General features: G+C 39.9%; 1 protein-coding gene and 1 long non-coding RNA gene across 7 annotated transcripts in view; one reads left to right on the top strand and one right to left on the bottom strand.

The window, feature by feature from the left end:
• FRY (FRY microtubule binding protein) overlaps window positions 1-22,562 on the bottom strand; it is a 237,615-nt gene that overhangs the window by 166,459 nt on the left and 48,594 nt on the right. For 2 of the 5 annotated variants that reach the window (XM_048934589.1, XM_048934588.1), the window contains exon 1: window positions 20,514-20,891. The exons of 1 other annotated variant lie outside the window; for it this stretch is intronic. In XM_048934589.1, the coding sequence (XP_048790546.1) occupies window positions 20,514-20,718 (205 nt within the window). In that variant the 5' untranslated portion in view covers window positions 20,719-20,891. Of the gene's footprint in view, window positions 1-16,622; window positions 20,487-20,513; window positions 20,893-22,562 lie in introns of those variants that run through there. 2 more of the 5 variants (XM_048934595.1, XM_048934594.1) reach the window with 2 other exon arrangements.
• LOC125688446 (uncharacterized) lies at window positions 4,661-16,607 on the top strand. 2 transcript variants are annotated; one of them, XR_007374723.1, is made up of 3 exons: window positions 4,661-5,706; window positions 9,200-9,298; window positions 15,129-16,607. It is a non-coding gene; the product is annotated as an uncharacterized LOC125688446 (long non-coding RNA). The 2 variants fall into 2 exon arrangements; XR_007374724.1 differs by lacking the exon at window positions 15,129-16,607 and adding an exon at window positions 11,800-11,920.

The following is a 22,562-nucleotide window of genomic DNA, read 5'->3' on the forward strand; positions in this document are numbered from 1 at the left end:
TACCCATTTTGTTCACATTTCTTAGTGACTACTATTTATAACAGTTATGCAGGCAGTTCAGCCCTCTTTGTTCTGAGTAATGCTTGCAAGAATCCTTAAAAAAGCATATGGCAATATGATTATAGCACAGTGCTTGCACAATTGTTCAGAGCTCCTTTTGGTTTGCTATGAAAAGAGTTGATTTGGTTTTGGCAATCTAAACAATCTGAGGTTAAATGCAAAGAGGATCTAAAGCCTCTAAGGAATGACAACAACAGTAAGAACATATAAACTGTGCTCAGATTTTGTACCTATGCTCTCTTTCCTAGTGCTCACAGACTGATTTTCTTCTAGTTGCACAAACCACTAAGTAGAACACTGTGTTCCTTATTTGTTGCTAACAGAATGAGCCTGAAATTATAGAGCAGGTGATGATGTATTTCATCTCTAAGGACACTGGTTCAAACTCCATCAATAAAACACAGTGACTGTAAGTGCACAAAGATCTGTTAACAGCACAAAGCAAGCAGGGCAGGTCTCTTCTCTCTGCTGACAGGTGACAGGATGAAGGGAAATAGCCTCAAGTTGCACCAGGGTAAGTATATGCTGGATATCAGGAAACACTTCTTTACAGAAAGGGTTGTGAAGCACTGGCATAGGCTGCCCAGGGAGGTGGTTGAGTCACCATCCCTGGATGTGTTTAAAAACCATTTGGATGTGGTGCTCAGGGACATGATTTAGCAGAGGGTTGTTAGAGTTAGGGTAGGATGGTTAGGCTGTGGTTGGACTCGATGATCTTTAAGGTCTTTTCCAACCTGAGCAATTCTGTGATTCTGTGATCCTATGATTCAGTCCACAGTTACACCAAAGCCTCTCCTACACTGTGATTCTGCAAGATACGGAGCACTTCAGTCCTAATCAAGCAATAGATAGCTTTTTACTTGCTGATTTACATCCTTGCCTCTGATTTCCACAATAACAACTGGGGTTTACATAGGTGGAGCTTGTGTAATAGTAGGGGTGGCTGGAGGTTTTTCCCAGAGGAATTAGGAGGGGTGGCTGCAGATTACTGTCCCTGTGGCTTTGATGGTCAGGTTCTTTTGGGTGAAATAACTCAAGCCTACAGAGAATGGTTCCCAGGCTGATGTGACTGCCCAGCAGAACACACAAAGCAGATCAGTCCAGAAAGAATCTATTATGTTATCATATCCTGGATATGCTGCACTGCAGTCATGATTTCACATTCCCTTCTTTAACAGCTTGGAACCTCTTTAGAAAAGAGTGTGCTGGCATTCAGATGGACACTGGTCTTGGTGACATGGCATTCGGGTGTCTAAATATAGGCATTCAGTGCCATTTTAGCTACCCTAAAGCATGTAAACTATTCACTGAGACCGGCAGCTAGGACACAAGACCTACATTACGTCCATGGCCTTCTGAAATTGCAATTGGAGGCTTGCTGCTAGAAACTTGTGTTTAAGTACTTGATTTGCTTCTGGTTTCGGGGGGGGGGGAAGGGGAGGGGAGGGGAGGGGGGGGGGAGGGAGGGGGGAAACACAGCACAAAGACAACATCATGTCTTTGTAGTATTTGTGAAGTGACAAGCCCATGTGTCAGTAAGTAATAGGAAAGGAGTATTTTTACATTGAATCAGAAGACGACCATGGTATTCAGATGTACTGAGGTGGGATTTTTCTTCATCTTGGCCTTCACTGAGTTTATGACCTTTATCCCTACTTTAAAATGTTTAGAAGACTTTATTTCTGTTTTCCTCACTATAACCTATATAACATAATACAATGCACGCTGAACATTAACAAAGCAGTTGGTACACATACTTTGCTAACGTCCTCTGTTAGAATGCAAATCAGAATCATTATCCACATCAATTGAACTCTAAATGTCCACAATGTCAAAATTTAACGTAAAATAAACATGCGAGGGTTGACATAAAAAGCAGATTGACTAGAAAGCACAGCAAAAAATAACATCTCATTAGCAAACCTGATTTAACACCATAAGCTAGAGGTAAACCGGTAGAAATCCCCCTCAGTTTTATGCACCAATCATTTTTTTCTGCACCATTTTGTTTTGCCTTCTGTTTGCAACTGACTGTTAAGATATTGCCACCTAGTGATGGAAAGCAAAACAAGCAGAAGCAGATCGGTAAATAACCATGCATGGGGAATACAGATTTACATTGCAAACTGTGTCGAAATGGAAGATGAGAGCATGTCTGAATTTCTGGGAAAAGGTTCTCAGGCAATTTGCATAAAATCACATATAACTGTGCAGCCTGATCTGGTGGGTGGCAAGTCTGCCCATGGCAGGGGGTTGGAACTAAATGGGCTTTAAGTTCCCCTTGAACCCAAGACATTCCGTGAATCTGTGACAATATTTGGGATGTATCACCCAGCTCCCATCTTCAGTTTCTTCACTGAATTCATGAGAGTAAATACATCATGAGTGGTTTGTGACTTAGGCTGTTATCTGGAAATAAAAAAATCACAACTACCTACTAGAGATTTCACAGAGGGTTAGCCAGTTAATGCTGAACTGTGCCTTCCAGGTTCAAAGTACTGTTATCCCTTACCTGACTTTGCTTTGGAGCTGTCAGAGATGTTCTCTTAGGCCTGTCCAGTTCCATCATTCACCCGGCTGCCCTTACCGACCCCAAAATCTTGCTCTGTCAGTCAATTTGAAATCTGCATCATTACAGCCTCGCGTGGCATAGATGCAACAAATCCTGCTGCAAGGGTGAAAATGCAGCCTGCATCTCTGAGCAGAGCACGTGGGATCAGTGGGCCAGAAGCACAGTCTGAGCAGCACTTTCCTCCTATTCTTCACCTTCCAGTTTACAGGCACCATCCCTCAACAAGCTGGCTGTTGTCATGAGAATCCTCTAAATGAATGTCCTTCCCAGTACTGTTGTATATCCTTATCTATATTTCACATAAAATTATATAACATATTCCCCAAATGTCTTAGCCTGACATAACTTTGCTAATTTCTTGAAAACAGGACATTTCCAAATCACTGACAGAGCCTCTAATTTTGCGTGCCTGTTTCAGAGATGAGATTAGTGATGGAACCATCCCCAAGCCACTCAAAGCATAATTTCCATTGAGTAATTTCTGCCTAAAAGATTTGCACTGGGTCACCCACAGGATGGGATACAGAGCCTGAATGGCAGCTGTCATTCTTTTCCTCTTGTTATGAAGTTTAAATACCGCAGTGCACAGACCCAGCTCCAAAATACTCGAACACTGAGGGTCGCACTCTGGGCTTCCCTCACTTTCCTTCTAAGATGTTGATATATCTCTCACACCATCCTCACAGCAAGCCCAAGTGAGAGGGCAGATAAGTGCAGCCAGCAAGGGGAAGGGTTGGAACTCACTCATCACCAGATACGGTGATGCTGATTGCTGCAGGGTCTCCGGGGATGGATAACAATGACTGCGTGCCATTATAGCTGAGATCATAAGACTTCTCAGCTTCTCCTCTTTTCCCCCTATCCTAATGCTGCCCACATTCTCTGAGGATCAGGCCCACACGCTTCCTCCCATCCCAGAGCCCTGATCCAGGACACCCTAGCCTGTCCTGTTGCTCTCCACAGAGGCCGGAGGCAGCAGCTGGGATCCAGAAGCATCCCACAAGGTGGCCCTGGCCCAAATGCAAACCACATAATCCTTCTGTTTTCTTGGTTTTGTCTCCTTTGCAGAATGAAATGTTTAAAAGTCTCTTTTTCTGCAAGGTCTAAATGCAGCATGGTATAGAAGAGATGGTGTTTCCATTGATTATGTAATTAGGAGCAGGAATTTTCAGCGTGGCAGTTCCTATTTGCTCTCAAAGACCAATCTGCTGTTAGTCTGGTCTATTACTGACATAATTTAGGCACTACTTGCAATGTGATCTTTAACATAAACACTTTCCTGAACCACAAATACATTTACAGATGCTTCTTTCTCTTAATTCTACCACGGTGGTTCCTTAACCTTTCTGACTCAACAGTAGATGCTGTTGCGATAAGCAACTTGCTTACCTGTTCTTTTTTTAAACCTTCCTTTCCATTCTCTAGCTTTGTCTTTAATTATTAACACTTCTTCCTTTCTGACTGACCTAATTGGACACTCACACCTCTACGTTTCCCTTCCTGTGTGTAAAGATACCCTCCTCTTTACGTCCCTTGGCTCCACAAGCAACACCAACCTTAGAAACTGATTTCTTACCTGTGAAATGAAAATAAACATTTTGGAAGAGCTTCAGCCAGTTTCCATCTCTTACAGATCATGGGCAGGGATCAGAGCATGCTGTGTTTGCTGCCTCTTTCCCTCTGCTATCAGGTGTCGGCCTGGCAGAGGGCAGGGCCTGGGGCAGCACAACCCCTCCACACTTCCCTTGTTTTATGCAAAAAACATTCACTCTGAATTAACCCCCAAAATGTTCTGTTCTGGAATCAGGCAGCTGAGAGAGGGAAACTGAGCTCACCCCAGGATTAGCTGGCCTTAGATAGCTATCAGGAGTTTTACTGCTCTCCAAATGATCCAGCAGTATCAAATTGTACATACCACTGCATGGCCATTCCCCATTTCTCTCACATGTTTTCCCACGCACAGTTGCAAACCAGATAGCACATCTTCCGGGGAGGAATCAGCCTGGCACAGCCTTGGCTCATTTTACTCAGAAATGCCAACAAAGATTTCAGGTTTATGTTCAGGTGGCTCAGGTGAGCACCATTTCTGGATAGATAAAGGACCCAATTCACTCGGGCAATATTTCTCACTTTTTTTATTTCTTTTTTTGTTTCAGGGTAGAATGAAATAACGCTTCAAAAAATCACGATTACCCAAGATAGTGATGCCAAATCCCCTAACTGCAGTTTATAAATATGATGCACATGGGAATATACGCTTCGTGGCTCACCTGGTACCTTTGGTAGCTAGGTGTCCATCAGCACGCCCTTTAGAGAATACTTCTGTGTATCCAAAGGAAACACAGCCAGCTAGCAGCAAAAATCTTCCTAACTCCAACACTGCTTCTTTTACAGCCACTTTATAAACAACCACAGCGAGGCAGTGTCAGGAGAAACCAGGGCAGACAGTTTCACAGGGAATTTTCTGCTCCTTGTGGCTGTTATCCTCTCGAGCTCCTGCTCATTACAAGCAGATGACCCTGAGGATACAGCTTCTGCCATCGCTCTCTCCTGTCACTGTTCACAATTATTATTAATATTGAAAGCAATGCCAAGAATGCACCCCATTTCCAAACAGTTGTTGAAGGGAAAGTTTTGAAATGCCTGTGTATGCAAAGCTCCTGCACAAGCAGCAGTGAGGCAGAATGTGTGGGGGTTGTTACGCAGTGCTTGCACTACCGCAGCCTTCGAGGCAGGCTAAAGAGAGCTAAAACTGGTTAAAACAACACCTCTCCAGGCTTACATAACAACACTTGCTCTGACTTGCAAAATCTTCTCTGTATGTTTTTAATGTACCGGGAAGAAAACTTTCTTTGCTATAAGCATGCTTTGTTTCACCTTTCAAAATAACCTGTGGGTATTTTGGCTGAGTTTTTATGGCCCTCAGCACAATAAGCTTTAGCAGATTAGCACTTGTCCAAGGAATTATCTTTTGCTGTGGTGAAGGTTTTGCAACAGCAATTCTTCCATCTGAACTCGGGCAATGGATTTACAGAACTGCTGCATCCTTCGACTGCTGTGGTGTCTTCACAGAGGTAAGATCAGATACACTTGCAGCCTTTGTAATTGGATCTTTTATGACCTTCAAAGACTGTCCCTTCTTGCTAACCTAGAAACAATTCTTGGTTCTCGGTGAGCTCCAGGTTACGACACAGCTCTGGCAGAAAAAGACAAACGACTTTCTGTCTATTTAAGAAGGTAATGTCACTCAAAATTTCTCTCTTGCTAGATTTGAATGGAAATTGCAATTCCATGAATAAATGAACAACCCAAAACTTAAATTCTGCTTTTTATTAGCTAAAAGACAAAAAAATAACCTGAAAACCATTATCTGTGTCTTGGTACCCTTAGTACCCAGGAAAGAAACCACAAAAAGATGTAACACTTAAAACTGGAAGATTTCCTAGCAAAGGCAGAGGTAATTATAGCTACTTTAACTACACTTAAAATGATGAATGATATTGAGTCACCACAGGCTCGATTTTTGCAGGCATTCAGCTCCTGAAATTTCTAACAGTTGCTCTGTGGATTATTAGGTGCCCGTTCTGCTTAAGGATCAAACTCCTAATGCTTGTTTGTTCACTGCATCATTAAAGGCTTTGAAAATAAAAACCATATATTATTAAAATAGGAATTCATCCTCTCCCATGCTTTTTTTTTTTTTTTCCTGGATTGGAAGAGAATATGGGTTCCTTCCTTTTCATCTCTGGATTTGCTTCTCAGTTGTGAAATGAAACCCAAGATAAATGGCATATAACTGAAAACTATCCACTAACACAAAACACTTACGAAAGCATGTGCATACAATATGTAGATCTGGAAAATGACAAGTTAGATTTTACACCAGGCTAAGTTTAAAAGAGGATGTCGATCCCAAAAAGCTTGTGGTGATCCATCCGCCCCAAAGCCTTGCATGGGGGTGCAGGAGCACAGAGCACTGGCCGTGCTCCTGGGGGAGGAATGTGAGCTCCCCTGGAGCAGCAGCACTTGGTGACACAGTATCTGCTGTTTCATGCAGATGGTCAACACAGGGACCTGGCCTGAACCCTCCCACAAAGGGAGGTCATCACTAGCTCCTGATTAATTCAGTGAATTGAAAGCAGAGCATAAGTGCTGACAGAATTCGTGACAAAGCTAAAACTTCCCCAAGAGTATGAGAATACTTCTTCCTCTTCCAATAATACCACAGACTTGACTCCGGTTGCGTTTTCTTGTCTGATTTAATGCAATCTAAGATAGTGGTATTGACAGAAAAGATGAAAATTCCTCCTGTCTTGTTCTTTCTCCCCACATTTTCCTCAGATCTCTCAGATTGGAGCAGAAATTTCATTTGGGTGCTGTTTTGGGAGATACAGGAGAGGCAGTGTTACATTCAATTGATCACTGAGGAACACAGACACAGGGCAGGCTGTAGGGATTGATTAATTAAAAAAAAAAAAAAGCCCAACACAAAACCAAAGATATACTTATGTAGGTGTTACTTAGTCAAACAACTTTCCCACCAAAGCCAGTTTGAATTTACAGACACTTACATCAGGCACCGTGTTTTACTGAAGAACCTTATTCCACCTTGCTGATTGATCTATTGTGCTGCTCTGGCTGCTCCAGGAACAGACACATTCCAGATCCTAATTCCAAGCAACACTGCCAAGCAAGGAGCTTAAAGGTTTTAAAAGCCACAGTGGACTGTGATAATCAGTGTGATCTCCTGCATAGGTCAGGCCAGAGATTTTATTTACTTATGGTCCACTTATGATAAGTTCAGTTGCCAGAAAAAACAGAAACATCCTTACAGTAGTTCAGAGCTATTCTTGGTATGCTGGATCCAAACTAAACCCTTTGCAAATATTAAAACAGACTAAAGCTGATTCCATAAATAGTTACAAGATGCAAACATAATTTCTCACATACACGTGTATTTGCAATACTGTCTAATAATTCTCCATAGCATACAATTGCATCAAAATATTTACACTAAGATATCGATCTACATGGACAGCAGGCTGTATGCTGTTACGAAAAAGCAACTGCTACAACCCATATTTGTTTCTATGAGGTTTTGTTGGCAGACCAGAATATTAAGCTGATAGAGTCCATGTTGCTTAGTCCACATTCAACAAAAACAAAAACAGTTTGAAAATGGCATAAAAGGGAAAAAATAAACAAGTTTTCTTCACTAAATATATACAGGCTCTTCAAACAGAAACCACTCTGCAGTTTTGGGATATGGGAACATAAAAGCAAGTTTACATACTTTTAGAGAATCTTTCTACCGTGGGATAAAAACTGGTGGCAAAATAGCATCCCCCAGACTTGCTCGGCCAGCAGGCAGAATCTAGCTAAAATGCAGAAGAGAGGTCAGCTCCGAAGAAAAGAGGAGCATACCTAGCCCAAAGAGCTGCTGCTGCTATCAGTCCTGCAGTGTAGCTGTTCCCATGGACACACAGGAGGCAATTTGTATTCAAAGGCAATCTGAACTGAATAGAAGATAATAATGACCTTTAGGGAAAAGAGAAGAAAATAAAAAGAACCACAGATTAAATATCTCAGATATGTTTCAGCTATCAGTATATATGTATACACGTATTTTTCCCTTTTAATGTGTTTCTTTGGGGATATGGGAAGGAACTTTCATGCAGCATCCTTTTCAAGTTCATCTTAAATACTGAATGATCTAATGGTTGTTACAAAGAAGTGTTCATGTCATACATCAAACGAATACAATGAGCATTCAGCACTTGACTGATGCACGGAAATAGCACTGAGTAAGAAATATTACATAATAGGAACTTAAGACATTTAAATGAACATTTCTACATTCACATTGTCAATACACACAACTAATTTTAATCCCTTTTCACAATAGTTTGCATGAAATCTTAATTTGTTCTTCACAGAGCAATGAAAGGCTTCAAACATACAAAATCCTCAACTCAGTGAGAAGTCACTCTGGACCACGACATCAGGGCAACTCCTGACACCTGGGATACCTGCACAACCAGGACAGGATGGGGAAATAAGGATGTCACTGCATTCCTAACATGATTGAATACCCCTAAGAAGCTAGTTAAAGCAGCTCAGAGCTGGTATCTTCTGCAAGTGGTGCACCTCCCCATGCCATGCTGCTTGATAAAAAGCTGCACGATATGATGCACAGAATTGATGGAATCCCCAAAAAACAGTTGTGTATAAAGAAGCACCTTACATTCATGGTGTTCGAATCTTGTGTTAGTAAACATAATGTTTTAGTATTTAAAAGAAGCAATAATGCTTCATTAAAATAAAATGAAATAAGCATTTATGAATACAAACACTATAGCTAATAATTATTTTAAAAAGATTGCAAGAACTTACGACTGAGAAGCATACAAGCCTATGCTTTATTATTTTGAGATTTCAGAAATGATCCTGTCATGCTTTTTGAGAGCTTGGTTTATGAATCACCAAAGTGCAGGCCAGCAATACTGTGGTAGAGTGCAAGTCGCTAAGAATTTTCCCTTTCTTTATCTTTGTGTCTCGATTTCACAGAATCACAGAATCACAGAATTGTAGGGGTTGGAAGGGACCTCCAGAGATCATTGAGTCCAACCCCCTGCCAAAGCAGGTTCCCTACACCAGGTCGCACAGGTAGGCACCTTTGTCTCTTGCTTGGCTATAAAGACAAAGCTGAGGTAGAATTTATGTGACTAAAAGCAGAATTTTTCAGTATAACTATCTCAAATTCAGTTACTCAGCTTGGATATCTTGTAGTCAGTATATGGAAATAAAGGCTGATTCATCCCATTTAATGCTGGAATCTACAACAGATCATATGAACCGAGCTCAAATATGACCCGTTTCTGTTAATGACCATAAAGTGAGCTTCAAGTGACTAGCTTACGCATGGACATCTATTCAGCAAATGTCTAAGTTTTTAAAGATGTGTTCCATCCTCATCATCCAGGTCAGAAAGCACCCCTAGTTAAAACCGCAGAACAGCACTGCTGGTTTCTCACCAGTTTGTTCCCCTGTTGTGGCCAACAAGCCACAAGTAAGAAGTAAAACCAGGCTACTGGGAGAGCACAAAACCATTTTTCACTGGCCTCAGCTTGAAGCTCGACCTAACGTTCTCAGTTCCAAAACACTTAATGTTGTTAAACACTGATTTAGATGCTGGATTTAGCGGCCTATACCTAAAACTGGGATTATTGCAAACATGATAAAATAAAAATAACAACAAAACTTTTCTTCAAGATGACAAATGTGATGAAGGAAATGCACCTATTCCCATTGCAAGTATCTGAAAATGATGAAAACAAATGATGGAAAAAGAAAATTGTCTGCCCCTCCTGCAACAACAGCCATGGGCTACAGGCAGCACACAATAAAGTTGGATGTAGGTCTGTAGGATTGTTTTGATGCCTTTGTAATAGGCAAAAAGAAATAATGTTTTTCTGATGACATCAAGTAGCGAAGACTCTACCAAAAGAAGAATCAGGAAATTTCACAACCATAATAGTTCTGGGTGTGCTAGATGCACCATTTTCAGTACAATTTTCAGTAATGCAGAGTGGGTTACAAACCAAAGTATTTGTAGAAGTAATAAGGGACACATTAGATAAAATTGTGCTAAAGTCATATCAACCCGACTTTTCCTTTTTTTGAGGTTCCTGAAAGGCCTATTAAACAGTACTAGCCCCAGTACTGACTTCTGGGGCACACTGGTAATGACTGACTTCCAGCTCCAACCATAGTCCTTTCAACCCTGCAGCACAGTTTTCAAACTACCTCAATGCCCTTTTATCCAATTTGTATTTCATTCATCCGTATATGGAACTGTCACAGAAAATACTGTCAAAGGCATTTCTAAAGTGGAGATAAACAATACGGCCTCCTCTCCTACCATCCACCAAGCCAGCTGTCTCCCTGCATAAGGCTGTTGAGTTCAACAACCTGTGGGCAGCCTGGTCCAGCACCTCACCACTCTCTCCGTGAAGACCTTTTCCCTGACATGCAATCTAAACCTTCCTGCTTTCAGCTTAAAACCATTCCTGCTTGTTCCATCACTATCTATCTTTGTTAAAAGTTGTTTGCCCTACTGTTTATAATCCCCTTTTAAATACTGGAAGGCTGCAATGAGGTTTCCTTGCAGCTAAACAAGTCTCAGCTCCCTTAGCCTGTCTTTGAAGGGGAGGTGCTCATTGGCCTTCTGAGCTGCAAGCACACACTGCTGGCTCATGTTCAGTTTTCCATTCACTAGAAACCCCAGGTCCTTCTCTGCAGGGTGAAGTTGGTCAAGCATGATTCTTTCTTCATATAAGCTTCATATGCTGTTCTTCATATGCTGACTGCTCCCAGTCATCTATTTCTGTGTTTGGAAATTGGTTCCTGGATTCTTTGCTCCATCATCTCAGTTGAGGAGGTTGACTAGCTTGTAGTTTCCTGAATCCTCTTTCTTGCTTACCTTGATGCCAGGAGTCACATCTGCTCTCTTCCAGTCCTTGGTAATCTCCCCCATTGGAAAGAGCTTTAAAAGACCACTGAAACTGGCCAACAGTGATGGTGGCCAGCTTCTTCAGTGCTTCTGGTTGCATACCATCAGGTCCCATCAACTCATGTGTGTCAAGTTTGTTTACAATGTTCCCCAACCTGTAACCTCTCTATCAAGAGGTCCATCTATCTTGCTGCAGGCTTGGGGCCTGGGATTCCTGAAGGCCAGTCTTATCTGCAAAGACTGAGGCAAAGAAAGGCATTGAGTACTTCTGTCTATTCCATCTCTATTGCAATATTTCTTCCCAATGTTGAGTGAAGATTACACACTCACTCAGATCTTTTCCAGGGTAGGCTTTTATGCTGGAAGTATCAAGATTATGCAGACCTCTTTATCAAGCATAAATTAAGATTTTGGGGAAGAATGAAATGTTCTTAACCCTGAAATCATGTAAAGGACAAACCATGAAACTACTCTCAGTTAAAAGTCACGTAACATTTAGTATGACAAATCTAAATTCGAATAACACATTATTAGCTTTTAAAGAAAGAACTGTTTGTTTCTGAGATTCAGAATTTAGAATTGGACATACAGTGACTTTTGCAAGTACAATTTTTTTATACTCAACCATTAGGCAGAAAATTTTAATTCATTTCAGACCCACTATTTGCATGTCGTGAACTTCATTTGGGTTCCGGTATTCTGCTCTTCTTTTATTACCCTTCTTCTACACTTACGTCTACCTGTTAACAGTGAAACCTCCTCTGCAGGTAAGAGTTGTTAATTTGTAGTAGGGCTACAGCATCTGCTAGAAAGATAACATTTGAATGATATTCTATACAGGAGTCAATAACTGTCCATGTAAGTCTAAACAAGTTCTCTTGGAAGCAGCTAAAGGTGACCAATTGAACAAACTGGTACTGAGTTTTAATGACCTTTATAGTCAATCACATTATGTCACTCTGGCCAGACTGACAATTCAGTTATGCCAGACCACAAAGGATATGCCTGCCTCTATTAATACCTGAGGTTCCTCTCTGGCCACAAGAAAAGACTGCATGAAAAAGCCTGCATGCAAACAATAAAACATATTTTAAGAAATAGCATCAATATCCAACTCTTGATTCGCTATTGACTTCTGAACTGTGCCTATGAATTGTCAGGGGAGACTGAAGGTTGGTCCAGACAGAATGGTGATGAAATGGAGCAGCTTTGCTAGAGAGACACTTCCCTGGCTTGAATATGAGGAATGGGAGAGAAGAAACAAGCTGTACTGACTAGTTTCGAGATTCTAAACTAAGTAAAAAATCCAGGACAACTGAGGTTACCATAAGGAAAATGGCACTTGTTGGCTGCCCCTCTTCTTACCAGTAGGGGGACTAAACATTATCCTTAAAGATTATTTTGCCAGTTCATTGTTTACATTACAAATTACCCCCAGAGGAGGTTTATTAGGAAAAGTATATCATTTACAGCAAAGGGAGTACAGGGATACATAATAAAGCATTCTGCAACTACAGCTTATTGTCATTATGGATAGCAAAATTTCAGAAGCAGGAATTCCAAAGGCACAGATCAAAATCCCACAGAAAGCCACAGCAATACACTCAGTGTTACAACAAACAAACAAACAAAACAAAAATCCTCATACAGCCAGAACCTTGGAAAAGCAGCCACACACATACAATTATATCACACACACATACAATTCACACTTTATCTGCAGAAACTTTTTACTTGAAACAGTAATGGCTTCCCATAATGGATAGGAAAGATTTTTTACCTTAAGATTTTTTTTTTAATTTAAGTGCAACTTAAGTAAATGATTAAAAAATGTGAGCAGCTGTTTGTTGGTTGTCTTCAGTGTCACAGAATCACAGAATCATAGAATTGCTCAGGTTGGAAAAGACCTTAAAGACCATCGAGTCCAACCACAACCTAACCATCCTACCCTAACTCTAACAACCCTCTGCTAAATCATGTCCCTGAGCACCACATCCAAACGGTTTTTAAACACATCCAGGGATGGTGACTCAACCACCTCCCTGGGCAGCCTATGCCAGTGCTTCACAACCCCTTCCGTAAAGAAGTGTTTCCTGATGTCCAACCTAAACTTACCCTGGTGCAACTTGAGGCCATTTCCCCTCGTCCTGTGAGATGCAGTAGCACATCTGCTTATAACTTCATACAGCATTGTGCAGCAGGTAGGTATTAGTATATCCCAGGCAAAAAGAATTTAAACTGATTTCACCCTGTTAAGCGCTGTGCAACTTCAACACCCCAAAAAACCCAAATATCTCAAAACAACATTGATAAATCAAGAATCATGGAATCACTCTATAATTCCCCCAAATCCAAACATAACAAAGAATGTGTTGAACTTCTAATTGAAATTAAGTTCCTCACTTAAGATCCAATGTCCCAATTTCATGAAGTTCACGTGCCAAATTAAACACTCCTGATTCCTTGAAAGGAAGACGTTTAATATGGGGGATACAGCAGACATAATTTGTTTTTTTATAAAAATCCAATCATATGAACTCAATATCTAGCAATCTATAGCTGTTTTACTAGGAGTCCCATAAGGATTTCTTTTTGCTATCAAGGCACTTCATCAAGAGAAGCAGTACAAGATGTCTTCCAGCTAACTCTAGATACATTCAGAGAGTTTTCATTAGGTAGCCTTCTGTAATTAAAATGGATTTTATTATCATTACTACTCTTCAGGCAAAATGTTTTTCTCTGAACCTGAAGGCACAAATAAAATACAGATTTATTTTATTCTTCTTGAAGTTAAGTATATTCAGAAACTCCTAAGCATACACACACACAAATACTTATTTTTAAAACTATTCCCTCATCCTCACCTTAAAAATTCAGGTACAGCATGATAGTAAAGAAATGAATGCAAATAAAACATTGAGAATTTTTATTTCAGCTACTCCAAGATTATCAGATGATTTTGCTTGTGTACAGTATGCTCCTATTAACCATCTAATGCTAGGTGAAGTATGAATAACTGAAGGGAGAACAGTTAACCACAAAAAGCATCCAGCATGTCTGCAAAACTCCCTACAAGTAAGCAAGCACTGTACAGGAAGTACATGTTAAGTGAGTTTACTGATCTGACTGTCAAGAGAATGCACTTCAATGTCATTAACTACACTGGGTTATGTGAAAACTACACTTAAGCAGAGGAACAAAATACACATCAAGAAAAGGCTACATCCTTAACCTTTAAGTCTAATTCTTTTGAATATCAGCCATTTTTCTTGGCCGATATGCTTTTGATTACAACAGAAGTATCTCTTCTTTAAAAGGCTTTAAAAGTAACCTCTTATCTTTCACGTGATGAAATTATATATATTTCTCAACTCAATAAAAAAGATTATTGTAGGTGATTATTGCAATCCATCAGCACAAATATAAGTCTTTATGGGACAAAAGTGGGCACAGTTTATGGTGAATCTGCCCTTTAACATGCATCTTGTGAATCTGCCCTTTAACATGCATCTTAAACCAGAGGAAGAGAAAAAAATATATACTGTCACATTGCAGCAAAAAAAAAAAAAAAAAAAAAGATTTACTTAAAAGGAATATTTAAATATTAGTGCCAACAAACCCTCATGCAATTACTGCACATGGAACGTAGTTAGGACAATTGTCATTCCATGAAAAGAGTGACTGTGCTCTCCTATGTTCTCACAGTAACTTTCTATTTTAAATTCCAGTACATTTTATATTAACATCATCTCTTGGGGATGCAACCTATATGAGTATTAATTCACCACTCCTCCAAAATTATATATCCATATAGAAGGAGCAGCCTGATATGTTTCTCAGACAGAAAGCATTCGGTGCACATTTTAAGACGTCATTCTACCCTTGTAATCATTATCTTCTAGATAGCACAGAGCAGACAGATAAAGGGTCAAACAGGCAAGCCACGTTACTAAACCACATTCTTTTTCACATTCTGTTTCTAAGGCAGCACACGAAGAAGCCTGTGTTGAAATCAGGAAGCAACAGCTTTTATTGCCTCACAAGATCCTTCAGCACAGCGAGGTGTATAAACCTTTGGAAATAATAAGATTTGCAAGATGTTACTGTGTGTACAGTGGGTTTTCTTCACTCAACAGCCAAACTCCGCTTTAAAGCAAGGATTTAAGATCTACAGCAGCAGCTGGTGGCAATATAGCAAAATCTAAATCTAGGAGACAACTCAACAGTTGTTTGTTTTGCTTTGAACTACGGAAGAAAAGAAAAATCCACACCACAGAAGCAGAAAGAACCTCACCTAAGTTAACCTCACTTTCTCCCCTACCTTCACCTCATCTTCACCCTCAAGTTACACAGAAAGTTTCCCTTATGTCCCAAACATAAATGAAAGGTCAGACTGTATCTTCACCTCCTGCCTACAAAAGCATCAGGAAATCTGTCTTCACAGTCCATAAAATACCAGTGAACGCAGAAAGAAAACAAGTTTGACAACACATACATATTGCATCAGACTTTTCTAAATGCACAACCCCAACCTGTCCTCTGAATCATCAACCCATCCTTTCTGAAGAAAATGACACTTAAAGAAAACAGTCAAGAACCAAGTTACTGACAAAGAATTAAGTAACATACATAGGAATACGTAAGTGAGCATACAAATTGAGAATGCTAAGAAAAAAAGCAAGAAGTTATCAATGTTTTTACTTCTATTAATAAAAAGGTGGTCACTCATCCAGATCAATGGATGGGCAAGCACTCATTCAGCAGCACACCAATTTGCTAACACAGTGGATTATCTCAAAGCAAGGCTCCAAAAACTACTGTAGCATACAGAACTAATGCCGGTTTCCAATATAAGCAACAAATAATGACCACATTCCCCCCCTCCCATTTTCAATTAGCAAAAGGTCTTGCTAAGAATATTACAGGAAAAATAAGCCTCTTTTTTTTTATTTTGAAGTGAGAGAGGGAAGAAATTGGAGACAAGTCAGTCTTGCCTTCCCTTCTGCTATCAATGGATGATAACTGGAAGTGCAACACCAATACAAACCGTTTTATCGAGCTTTAATGACCAGAGTGGGACTAAGGGTACCAGAAGTGAACAGAAATTATTCTCTGCAGACGACAAGTATATGCAATTTCCATGCAGTACAATTTATTCTGAAAGGAGGAAGGATACTCAAATCTTCAGCAAATTAAAATACTGAACACACATCATTATAACTTTGAATGAAGATACAAATTGTATCCATGATTTTAAGTGTCCTTACTCAAAGTAATTAGAATTTGACCAGTCTTTCCCAATTAACAAAGCCAATCAAAAATCATATGTAACAGCTGCTTTATTCCCATGTCTTATGAGAAATATTTATTCCTATCATTGCTGAACAACTTTTAAACATTTTTCTTACATATAAAATCCTCCTTACTTTGTTTTCAGTATTTTAATTAAGATACAAATATTGTTTCAGGTCAACTTACTTATTTTAGAAAGTGACTTTGCTAGACTGTATGCTGGTCTGAACTCCAGAAATGCTTTGATAGAGTGCCTCAAGACTTCTAATTGCGACAATATTTTCACTGAAAAAAAAAGCAGCAAATTTGTTACAAAGTACTAGCTATTCTGTTGTAAAAATTAGAGGCCAGAATCCTACATTCTTACTTGAAGTAGCTAGATAAAGTACTGTTAACAACTGCCCTTCATTAACGTTAACTCACAACACAACCACAGTGTACAAAAGAAGAGATAATGTGTTAGCCATCCCACTGACAACGCAGGGCTGACTTTGGCTGCAAAGCCAGTGCCTGAGTCACTGGCATGGGCCGTGGACTCAAGTACTGCCTGGTCCTGGGAGAGGCAGAAAATACATAGTTTTTCTCACCTTCTTTCCTCTGAAATCATCAACAAGCATCATCCTACAATTCATGCAAATGAAGAAGGAAAAAACCCGCAAGATACTAACAGTACTAGAAGTGGATTTCCAATGGCACTTAAGCAAACATGCCCAGCCTGCAGTAAGAACTGGCTTCCAAGTAGACATTTTTTTAATCGTACTTCTCTGCATAGTTGTAAAACGGTAAAAGAAAATGTAGATATTAGCAAGTTGATATTAAGCAAGCTTTGACGCATGCAACAGTTCTAAACACTATGAATTTAAAGAAGAAATGAAGTGTTTTATTTAAAGAAGAAGTAGTATCTCTGTGCAGGATATCCCTTTGGCAATACCATGGTTTCTCCTCACAGTCACATTTGCTGTCCTCCCCTCATCTTGCCACTCAGAAGGCACACAACAACTCATTCACACCACTGCTTGGATAGTCCTGTCCAGGCACATATGAGTGGCTAACTTCATGATGACAGGAAATGTCACTCTCTTCACATTTAAGCTTCCATTTTTAAACAATCAGTTTTCAGTATCACAGTTCGAAAAAGAACATAAAGCAAGCCTAAGGCATGCAAGAGGCCTCTTTCTGTGTCTACATCAAATGTGAAACAGGAGTCTCAATGTATGAATTGATCTGCACGTCTTGCACCTTGATGTCTTTATGCATCACTGTTCACTATTTTATTACTTAGATTCTTTAAGATAGAAAATAAATAAGGAAAAGAAGATGTACACGATCATAAAGTCATAGAAGCACAGAATGGTTTTGGTAGGAAGAGACCATAAAGACCATCCAGTTCCAATCCCCCTGCCATGGACTGTTTGCCACCCACTAGCTCAGGTTGCCCAGGGCTGATCCATCCCAGCTTTGAATGCCTCCAGGGATGGGGCATCCACAGCTTCTCTTGGCAGCTGTGCCAGGGCCTCACCACACTCTGAGTGACGAATTTCCTCCTAACATCTCATCTAAAAATCCCTTTTATTAATTTAAAGCCATTCTTTCTTGTCCTATCAAACCATGTAAGAAGTCTGTCTCCCTCTCATTTATAAATGCACGTTAAGTATTGGAAGGCTGCAATGAGGTATCCCCACAGCCTTCTGTTTCCTGCTATCACACTAAACTGCAAGCACGTCCTAGAACTGAGACAGATCCATGTTGAAATTAAAGCCTAAGCTGAGATGCTAGAATTAAAAGAAGGTGGAAGAGTCAAAATGATATAGATTTAAAATATGAGGACTGCTGTGAAACGAATGCCTCCTAATTTATAATGTTGACCCCAAGGTATGGCAGAAGAGGGGCAGTCTGATAGAACAGCATCTGACATGGGGGTGCAACTGAAGCAAAGATGTGGAATTCCTCCATGCAGAAAAGCTGCACCCATTGCATTCATCAATGCTTGCTGAACATTATGGAGACCAAACAGTTGGTGTGAGCACAGTGAGGAGGTGGGCGGTGGTTTTCAGCAGTGGTGACAGTGACAGTGGGTCACGTCCTCTGGTGCAGATTCTTCTGAGCATGGCATGCAGGCTCTTGTTCATGGCTGGAGAAAATGCATAGCTAATAGGTGACTGTTGAAAAACTGCTCTACCAAATAGTATTATTGTGCTCATTGTGTCATTTGTACTTTCCACGGAAATAAATAAGAGGCATTACTTTCAGAATGACATACATATATATAATAATATATGACCAGACTGATAGAAGTGAGAACTATCTCATTCTTCAGAGAACTTCAGCAGTGATGCAAAGAACTACAAAGAAGTAAATCAATATACTTCTATTTCCATTCTAATCCACATTCACAGCACTGAAGACAACAGTCTGGATGACTTCAGGCTTACTTGGTTAACCTATTTTCAAAAGCAAATCAAGTAAAGCTTCTCCCATGTATACTGCTGACCTACCAAATGAAAGACTACACCCATTTTTCCATCATCTCTATCAATTGCTTATGGCAAGCAATTTGCATTACCTGTGAGTTAAGTGCCCTTGAGTGTACAGTAACAGAGCTGCAGTGGATTTCACAAATGCAGTAGCAGTAGTCCAGGCACACAAACTACATTAAAGGGCTCCTATGTGTCACAGCACAAACTGTGGAGCATTATTACAAGTGTGGTAATCTGGGAGGGTGGAAAGAACTGTGAGACAGAAGAACTGATTTTTTTTAAATAAAAGCCTTCCAATCACAGACTACAGGAGAAATAGATTTGGGCACAGCAGAATAAGGATAGTGGAGAATAAGCACAAGGCCGTTCAATGTGATTCTTCTAGCAAAAAAAGTTCATGTATAGGGGAGAAAGGAGAAAAGATGCTGGAGAAAAACTAATTAAGAATCAGAAAAGATAAAATACAAAGAGCAGCTGTTGAGAAAGACAGGCTCAGCCCTATACAAAATAATGTGCTTTGAGAGTCACCAGCAGACTACATCACTTCAAGAAGAGCCTGTTCAGGAACTGGGAAGCGTGGGAGCCTTGCGCACGTCTGAGTCACCTGACTTCAGATACGACAAGGTTCATTTAAGAAACCTAGTAATAATCTTATTCAAGTAATATCACTTTTTTATGTACTATATCTCCTCAAAAGTCAGTATGATTGTGCTGATCCTCCCTCTGGAAGTTTAAAACCAACATTTCCATCTGGAAATGGAGACACTGTTTAAAAAACAATATATTTTTGTTTCTACAAAGAATTTCATTTTCAAATTGCTTCACAGAAATACCTTCAGTTATATTAAGAATGAATTTGTATTCTATTTTTTCCCCTAAAACCTTTTAAATCCTGCTTGTAAAGATGACCTGACTGCTTTGCAACAAATCCTTTGTGCTAATCTGCTGACTATTTTTAGGTGCATTTGAAATAATTTCTTAAAAATTACAAAAAAGTACATTTTGCCACTATGTTCACTGAAATCCACTCTTACACCATACTGATATTCTTAACATACAAGATAGTTAAACTGAACTATTAACTACAATCATTATAGGCTCCAGTGCAAACAAGGAATTCAAAGTATGCATTAGAGCATTTAGTGATGTTAATTTCTGGGTATACAAAAAAAACCCAACCACCAGTCAGCTACACTGCAGAAGTTCATGTATCCTCAAACTGGGCTCCCCCAGAAAATCAAATGAGAGAACCCTGCAGCAGTGGGTATAATCCTACACTGCAGTCATTAACTGTATGGCTCCTAAGTGGGGTTAAGCAGAACACAGAGTTTAAAGCTCTAGAGAAACATTTAGCAGAAATCAGTGGCTAAGTATTAAAAAAACATCCCCAGAAGCAAGAAACACAAGGCCAGAAAATCTCTTTTTTGTTTCCAACACTGTAACCCGAATAGCTAACAAAATATAATGGTACTTCATTTCTTCTATCTATGAAGACTGTCTTGGGTTTTAAAATAGAATAAGCTCTAACTGGAGTCAGCCACTAGATTTCTCCAGTATTACCAGAAAGGACCAACATACTATTCAACACAGCATTTCCTACCTGAAAAAATAGAAGGTCTTTTCTTGGAGCACCTTGGATGTATAGGCTCTATATTTTTTATATTTCTTTGAAACTTGCCTTTAAAATCATTTTCAAGCAAGATGTCTGGTGGCAAACTACTCCGTCTTGCTGATTTTTGATGATTCTGACGAGAATTCAGTTTACTCCTAGTCCTGGAGTACAAGCTGCTGTCATCAACTGCCATTTTAGAACATTAACTTTTACAGGCACCGCAGCGTAAAGCCAAGCTGACCATCCAGAAGGACTGTGCCTAGTGGTTACAGAGCCGAGCAATCTCAGATGTTCTCATGGCTAGCTCAGCACTTGCCTGGGAAGTTGTGCGAGTCGACAGGCGTGTGCTGCAACAGGTGTAGGGTTACTGCATCGCCCCTCCTTGCACCACTTCCACAGCGCAGGGAGGAGACGCCAAAATCATTAGTCTGAAAGTTCTGAGGTAATTAGGAAGTTCAACAAACCTGAACCAGCAGCACACTCTGCGCGAAGGGGAGAATACAACCTCAATGAGAGGCACTGTCCTCTGGGTTAGTATTGCTTGTATTTACAGAGTTTCTCAGATCGGCTCATTAATACTTCGTTATCTTGGCAAGAGAAACAGGCGCCGCTAAATTTTAAAAAGAAGGAAAAAACAACAGAAAGTGTGAGAGAAAAAAAAAAAAAGCAAAGCAAACCAGAATACAGTCAATTGCCTGGGACTTGCCTGGGAAAGGTACAACCTAAGCAGCACGTTCAGGTTCTTAGTCCTGCCCTTTGCCAGTGTTGCATTTTTAAGACTGATAAACACAAAACAAAATGGCCACATTATTAGATTTCTTTGTTCCTCTCCTCAAGAAAGAATTACATCATTTATACTGCAGACAGAATCAGAGACCTATTTGTGTGACTGATTTACTGTACATATAACTGCTGACTACTAAACACAAGCCATTTCAATGTGCACATGAAGAATGCAGTCTGCAAATTCTCCATCTAAATGAAAGCCAAGGTGCTTAGTAGAAGTTCATAAAGTCTCCTTGTTTTGTTCCAGTTATCCCAATGAAAGCTTTTGAGCGCCAAGAATACAGTCTTCCTTTCCCTAAAGTTTAGAAAGAAGAAAGGGCAAATCCCTTTTTCTGTGGAAAATTTTCATAATTAGAATGGTATCATAAATGACACAAAATTCTTTAGTAAATTAACATGTTTTTTAACTATAAACACTTTTCTTATTAAATAAAAATAGTATAGCGAAGTGAATAAGCAGAGTGGTACTTTAAAATGTCAGCAACCAATGCCATGGATACTTAAGCAGATTTTAACAACTGTAGACAGAATCTTATTTCTCTGAATCATCTCAAACACTTATCATAGAATCACAGAATGACCAGGGTTGGAAGGTTCCTCCAGGATCATGAATCTCCAACCCCCTGCCACAGGCAGGGCCACCAACCTCCCCATTTAATACCAGACCAGGCTGCCCAGAGCCCCATCCAACCTGGCCTTGAACGCCTCCAGGGACGGGGCATCCACAACCCCTCTGGGCAGCCTGTTCCAGCACCTCACCACTCTTACAGTAAAGAACTTCCTCCTGAAACTTCCCCCCACTTAAAATATGATTACCTTAATTACTTTCCCAAAGGCAGGCTACATTTTACAGTTGATGTAATGATACAGAGATTGGCTGCTCCAAATACAGTTTTTGTGTGAAATTCAGTGCAACCTTCATTACTGCTGACAAGAAATAGACTGTTCACTCACGTGGTTCTGGAAGGGAAGAGGGGTAATGACAGATTTGTATATGTATTTATGTATATTTATGCATATTTTTAGCTTAGCTATTCAACACTGTATTGTGCTAGAAATGGAGAAAAATGCAAACAGTCTGCTGAATTTTTCTTCTTCCTCCAGATATAAAATTGTACTTGGCTGGAAGCTGAAATTAGTATTAGTCCAATCTTAGATACATGGGACCTACAATGGATTCAGAACAAGCTGATTCTTTAAACTAAATTGATTTTAAACAAGTACAAGCTAACTGCAAGGAATAAAAAACCT

The sequence above is a fragment of the Lagopus muta genome, chromosome 1 (genome assembly GCF_023343835.1).
Source record: "Lagopus muta isolate bLagMut1 chromosome 1, bLagMut1 primary, whole genome shotgun sequence".
Classification (NCBI taxonomy): domain Eukaryota; kingdom Metazoa; phylum Chordata; class Aves; order Galliformes; family Phasianidae; genus Lagopus; species Lagopus muta.